This window comes from Lingula anatina, chromosome 3 (assembly GCF_051362555.1).
Source record: "Lingula anatina isolate TDL-2025a chromosome 3, LinAna3.0, whole genome shotgun sequence".
Taxonomy (NCBI): domain Eukaryota; kingdom Metazoa; phylum Brachiopoda; class Lingulata; order Lingulida; family Lingulidae; genus Lingula; species Lingula anatina.
In genome coordinates, this window is record NC_141769.1 from 24,107,395 (window position 1) to 24,114,217 (window position 6,823).

At 36.8% G+C, this 6,823-nt stretch overlaps 1 protein-coding gene across 1 annotated transcript; it reads left to right on the forward strand.

The window, feature by feature from the left end:
- The first annotated feature begins 1,243 nt into the window (after nucleotides 1-1,243).
- Nucleotides 1,244-2,824, forward strand: LOC106153292 (uncharacterized). Its single transcript, XM_013527166.3, has 2 exons — nucleotides 1,244-1,474; nucleotides 2,368-2,824. The coding sequence occupies exons 1-2, from the start codon at nucleotides 1,279-1,281 to the stop codon at nucleotides 2,481-2,483; spliced, it is 312 nt and encodes a 103-aa protein (XP_013382620.2). The 5' UTR covers nucleotides 1,244-1,278; the 3' UTR covers nucleotides 2,484-2,824.
- The last annotated feature ends 3,999 nt before the right edge of the window (nucleotides 2,825-6,823 follow it).

Consider the following 6,823-nt stretch of genomic DNA (forward strand, 5'->3'; position numbering starts at 1 on the left):
TTTTGTCATATTGTTTTTACACAAGCTATGAAACTCGTGATTCAAACGAGTGTTAAGTTCACATTAAATTTCTAAAGATTGTGTATTGATATAATAAGTTCACATTTAATTTCTAAAGATTGTGTATTGATATAATAAATATGCAGAGATTCTGCAGTCGCTTCCAAACAGAACAACCCAACGGAAGGTGGCTCGCACCGGAGTTAATAGTCTTTAAAATTCCTCCTCCCACTATACCTGATAGACCAATCACAATTTGCAGAAGCATGGGTCACGTGAAATACCTGTAAGACTCCAGCAGATATCGCGATTTCCCTAGAAAGAAACACAGTCACACAGGTATAGGTATAAGGTTAAAAAAAAGTGCAAAAACCCGTACTCTTTTTAATAGTTTTCTGAGAAAATCAATTCTGTAGCACAATAATATTATATTAATATATTTATTTCGAGTCTAAAATCCATAAAATGTTCAATAGACTGTACAACATAAAATACAAAGAAGTTTATAGATTAAAGGGTTAAGATATATATTATATAAATCAGAGCTAGACTAAATAGTAATAAACAGTAATTAAAAGTAAAAAATCCAAGGTTTCTTTAATGTAAAATTTAAAATTCATGAATAAAATGTCTTTAAAATGTGAGTTTTCAATTCCGTTTTAAAAGATTCTTGTGTTTCTATTCGTCTAATAAAAATTGGTAACGTATTCCACTCTACTGGTGCGGCTACACAAAATGTTAAACTGTTAACACAAGCGAAATATCATTACTATCCTGGCCAGTGTATGTTTACCCGAGATGAAAAAAAGAGGGAAAAGCACAAGTATATGATGGCCAGATTTATAATTACATTTGTTATGAAAAGTTAAAAAAATTAAATGTTTCATTGTAACCACTGTGCTGTACAACACGAGTTACATCAATAAGTAAACAGGGATATTGAAATGGTAAAGAACTAAAAAATGGATTAGCAAAAACAAGTTTATGAATAACACAAATTGAACCTGTGAAATTTGCGTGCCAGTTATACAGTGTGAAATGTTAATATGTTTTTTTTTTCTATTTAATATTTATTATCAATTTTTATTAGTTGTTTTCCTTACTATTCATTTACATAAAACATTACCTGAGGTAGTCGTAGCAGTAATACGTACATGTACATAGCGTGGGGGTAAACATTAAGCAGTACAACATACACAATTTACATTACAAGTTGTTCACATTACCGGGGAGATAGCACGCTTTCCACTGACCTAAATACTTTATCTTAAAGGTAAAATGGCGAGCAAACTAGGCCTTTTGTTGTTTCTTGCGGTGTGTGTCAACGTGACATTTTCGGCAGACGACATAGTGAAAGATCCACGCGCGTTCTGCCAGAAATCGCCGTCGAGCTCTCCGTTTCGTTATGCCTGTAACACATGCTGGTGCTCCGAAGATGGCAGCTATTTCTGTACTGAAATGGGATGCCTGAAAGGTCAGTACACATAAAGTGCCCGACATTCCACAGACTTAGCCAGAGGCGGATTTAGAGGGGGGCCAGGGGGGTCATGCCCCCCCCTCCCCCCCCCCCCCCCCCATTAGGTTTCTGAAAATAAAATCACACTAATATTCCTCTTGGAATTAGAATCTTGACCATCTGATTCATAGTATTAAACCGTACCAAACCGTTCGCACCGTTCGCACCCGAACCCTACGTCAACCGGAAGGGGGGGGGGGGGGGTCGGCGTCGCATCCGCGGACCTCCCCCCTTCAAATGTTCCTGGATCTGCCCCTGCTTACAATATATTTTAAGAACATAATTCATAAAGAATATTGCAAAGATTGCAATCAAATAACCGTACAGACGTGTACAGTTGCATTATAGTAGGGCCTACTGGATCTACTAAACTACGTTGGTACAATTTGTTGTAATACAGATGAAACCAGAACATATGAATGTCTTTCTCTTCCATTTTTCGAAACAAGAGCCACGTGTTTTAGTATACAACCATCCTTACATCTGTGCTTCTATACGCGTGAGTGTGTATACATGGGTTCATAAACTAGGGTGTAATGACTGATTCGATACAAAGGGAGCACAGTGAGCCCCCACCCCTCCCCTGATAAGACACCAACAAGCATTTTTTTATCCCTCTCTCTTAAAATGTTCTTGTCCACTGTTACATGTACATCACCGAGAGACGCGAGTGCAAAAGATTTTACCCCTCTGCCCCCTCCCCCCCCCCCCCACACCCCCAACGCACGCGTAGCAATGGATTCGTTTTTACCGTAACTGCGTAGTATGAAAGGCCGACTTGTCAATGCGCTTGTGTCATACTGTATCGAATATTCCTATGCACTTTATCTTTACCTGTCCCTTCGTTCTAGTGGAGTGCGGGGATCGTCGAGCCGGGGACCACTGGAAAGAAGGCGACCTGAACTGCACGTGTGCCTACGACCATGATAAAGAAGGGTGGATGGTGTACAAACCAAAGTGCCAGTAAAACATGTGATCTTTAAATAATATGAGCACTGGAAAAGTTAACCATATGAAAACTTGCTGCATATTGGACTTACTTGAAGAGACACCTCTTCCGTATTGTAAATAAATAAGTACTGGTATTAGAAAACAATATTATATTTGGAATTTCGCTGAAAGTCATTCTTGTAGTGTCACCCGGATACTGATACAATTATTCTACCACCTCTGAGGGCAGATACCACAGCTGCCTCTGTACATTGTGTATACATGTACATGTACATGTACCAAATGAAGTTCATTTTTAGAGGTCATTCATGTATTGTGGTTTGGGAATTAAAAAGCACCCACTGCTGAAACTTTTTACCGTTGAACTTGTTTTTAAACAATTTAAAAATTGTACTAAATTATATGTCATGAATTGCAGTGTCTAAGCACTAAAAAGTCCCTCTATTGGAATGATTCGAATGTAATTCCTTTCAAAATTTAAGGTTTATTCGTCCTTTCTATCCTGTCGTCCTATCGTACCTTTCAATCCTAAAAACAGTCAATCATATATAACAAAAATGCCTTAAGAAAAATGATTCTGGATGAAGAGAAAAACAAACCACACAATATTTCTTTTGCTTCCAGGTGCATCACCTTGAAAATTTCGTTTTGCATTTGCAAAAGAAACGGCGTACAGGAGAAGAAAAAAACTACATGTACCTGAAAATTTTTGTATACAGCTCATATGTATGTTGAACGTTTTTAATGCTTTGAATATAATTAACCTTATCTTTAATTGAACGATGCTTTCCATTAAGTTCAAACGTTGAAATTGTTAATTGAATTTTTCTAATTTCATCAACGTTTGAACTGGAAATTAATTGGACTGAATTATCTCCAATTTAAAGACCGGGTTTTAATTGACGTATTATGATCCCACTAAGACTGAATATACTATACTATACTGTATTTGAATATACAGTATAGTGCCTGATAATTTGTCTCAGTTAGTTATACTAGTATCACAACATTCCGAATGGATAATTCAAATTGTTTTTCACGTCAAAGCATAATTTCCTTGTCACGTTTCCGCGGCACCACTTTAAAGATCATAAACACGATAATGAAACTAATGAAAACGGGCATTAAATTCACAACCACGAGTTTGATAAAGACTGTGGTAATCTCATTCAAACACAAAAGTATATGAAATGTTTAAAACAAAGATGTTCAAAGTTAGTATAGAAGATACGAATAGCAATATCGCTCTTGAACCTCTGTGGTATAATAGTAAAAGTTAACATTTGTGCAGCTCAGCGCGGCGTACAACAATAGGTTAACAGAAAAAAATATTGCTTAGAATTTCAATATGGCTAAGCAAAAACAAGTTTAAGTAGAACACAGACTGAATTTATGACTAATAAGAAAGCATAAGTACAAGTTTACAATGTGAAATGTTAAAGTGTGCGTCGTCTGTATATTCATAGCCTGTGAATTTTCTTTTCTGTTTTTTTTTTTTTTTTTTTTTTTGGACGAATCGTTTTATCCGTCTAGAATTTTTTTCTTTTGCGTCCAAGTTGTTATCAAGTGAGAGCAATGTTTACCCTTACTTAATCATTTGCCATGAAAACATTTTGATTTTTTGCGTCAAGCACACACAGTTACCACACCTAAAAAGGGAGATAACATAGTTTCGTCTGACGTAAAATGTTTATCTAAACTGTTAAATGTCTGACAAACTAGACTTTTTGTTGTTAATTATGTTGTGAGTCAACGTGGCATTTTCTGTCGCACATGAGCGCACATGTTTTAGTAACACTCTGAACAGTTGCTGATGTTCCAGATATGGCAGTCACATCTCTTCTGTTTGGAAGGTCAGTAGTAGTTTTTAAGATTTTTAAGACCCGTTATTTTTATTAAGCGTCATGAATTGAAGTCCCTCAGCACTAAAATTTGAATCTTGATTTAAAATAATTTTCTCTTTTATGAACACAGGCAAACTGCAAGGTTCATTTATCCTATTTACCTATCAATCATTAAAACAAGCAAAAAAGAAAAATAAAACAATAATTCTTATGTTTTTCGTTAGTATCATCTCTTTATTATTTTCTGTCCTAACTTCAAGCACTCAGACACTCAACATTTTCTGGCCAATCACAAATTCCAGTTCCATCGCCGCCATCTTTAAACCACAGGCCTTCTGGGCACGACATCGAAGTGGGAAGCTGGAATCCAGAGCCGCATTCATAAAACTTGCTGCAGTCATCTGGATCGAGCACTAGGTCTCCTTTTTTCAATTCAGAGCATCTGTTCTCTTTGAAAAAAAACATCACAGATATGAGAACATTAATCATGGAACAAAAAAATTAATAGGCTACATGTATATGTACAATAGGCGTGATGAATCAAGATATATTAGATGATACCAGCCTTTTCCCCATGTTTTCAACATTAGAATGGCAGCTGCGTGTCGTTTTTCTTAAATCAAAATTTAAAACCAAAGATTAACGCTGCTACGCATGCGTGGTAACGCGTGTCATTTGCACTACGAAAACTTTGCCAATTAAATGCCTTAGCCTTAGGAGAAAAAAAAGAGGAAAGAAAGAAAGAAAAATACGGCACATATGTTTCTTCTCATACACAAAATATGATACATCCAAAATTAATATCAAAGCTGTGAGCAGTAAAAGCTGAACTTTGGGGAAAACGCAGTACATGTATATAGTGCGACCAACTTTTCCTTTAGTTTACGAGGACCCATTGTCAGCGTTCAAATTTTCTGGACGGGTTTGAACTGCAGCTACAGAAACATACGTGGTGATGTTGCCCTCCATTCTGCTCGGATGTGTCACACACGGTAGACAGCTGTACATCATGTAACCACTTTCTTTCAATGAATTTGTTCCACTCCCGTAACTTTAAACTTGTTTCAAATTAAAAAATTAATAATAGTGACGACTTAGGCTAAGGTATCAATGGATTTGAGTGAGTAGGCCTACTTTTTTTTTTTTTTGAAACAGGCCATACTTTTAAGCAAAAGTGTTATTATCCATCTAGACACCCCCCCCCCCCCCCCCCCACGTTGGGCGATGTTTCGGCGTCTTTAGACAGTCGGTGCTGCCCAAGCTTATTGCGGACACATTCGACCTACCTGCGTAGCAACCAATCAGTGTGCACCCTCCGCCACAGCGACAAGTATTGCACGTATCCTGTCGGAATACCTTCCCTCCATTTTGACAAAACTTATTCACCTCCTGTTGGCCACGAAGCAGTGGTGGTTTCTTTACCTCGGCAGTCACAAAAACTGCGGCGCACAGGAAAACGCAAACGCTTACTTTGAAATTCATGTTAACAACAAATGTTGATGAAGTGTACCCGTCGATTTTCAATGCTTTAAATACCATGATTATTTGCGATAGAATCAAATGTTGAAATTGAAAATTTAATTTTTCGCATTTCATCAAAGGCAGTATATGAGCTGAAAATGGACACAGAATTAGAGGGGTAATTACTGCAGCATTTTTAAGTGGCCATTTGAAAACTCCCATTTAAAGCCCGGTTTTTAAGTGATAGATAATGGCTCCACGTATTGCAAATCAAATGTCCCAACAATACTAGTAGCTTGAAGAAAAGCCCACACTATCAATGTACTTCTTAAAAACATGAGAACGCGATGCTATTTTTTTTTCAAGATTGCAAGATTGAAATACATATAGAACCTAAGGTTTGATTAGTTGAAATATACAGTATAGTGCCTATTATAGCAGCGTAGAATGAACATAATTATATGATTAATTCCATTCATTTCCTAATTATCTCAACGTGCCGAAAGGACAGTCCAATTTGTCTTACACTATTACTCTCGATAGCTTTAATCCTTATGGTTTATGAAGGCTATAAATTTCAAAACTGGTCAATTTTCTCCTGCTTTCAACTTACGAGTAAATACACATTTTTATAACTTGAAGTAAAAAAGTCTGTCGCTGAGATATTTGGGAGAGTAAAAATTGTAGGGGCATATGCCCACCATACTTATATACTTGTCACTGCCGAGATTGTGTTTGCGGTTGAGATTCAAATTGGTTTGAGCGAAACAGCTAACGCAACCCTTGTCACGTCATATTTTGAAATAGAAGTCAAAACAAACTCAAATGGCGAAGGCTGTCATGTAACGGAATGAAGAATATGTGATGCAACTACCTCATTTTAGTCAGAGTGGAAGGTTTGCCGACTGGAAAACAAAACGTATGCTTCCTATTGCAACAAACGTCTCTTGTAATACAATTCATATCTGGATGCGTTAATTGGACAATAAGTAGTGTACAGCACTAATATTTCAGCAATTTTTTCTCACCACAACAAGGTAGTACTAAACGC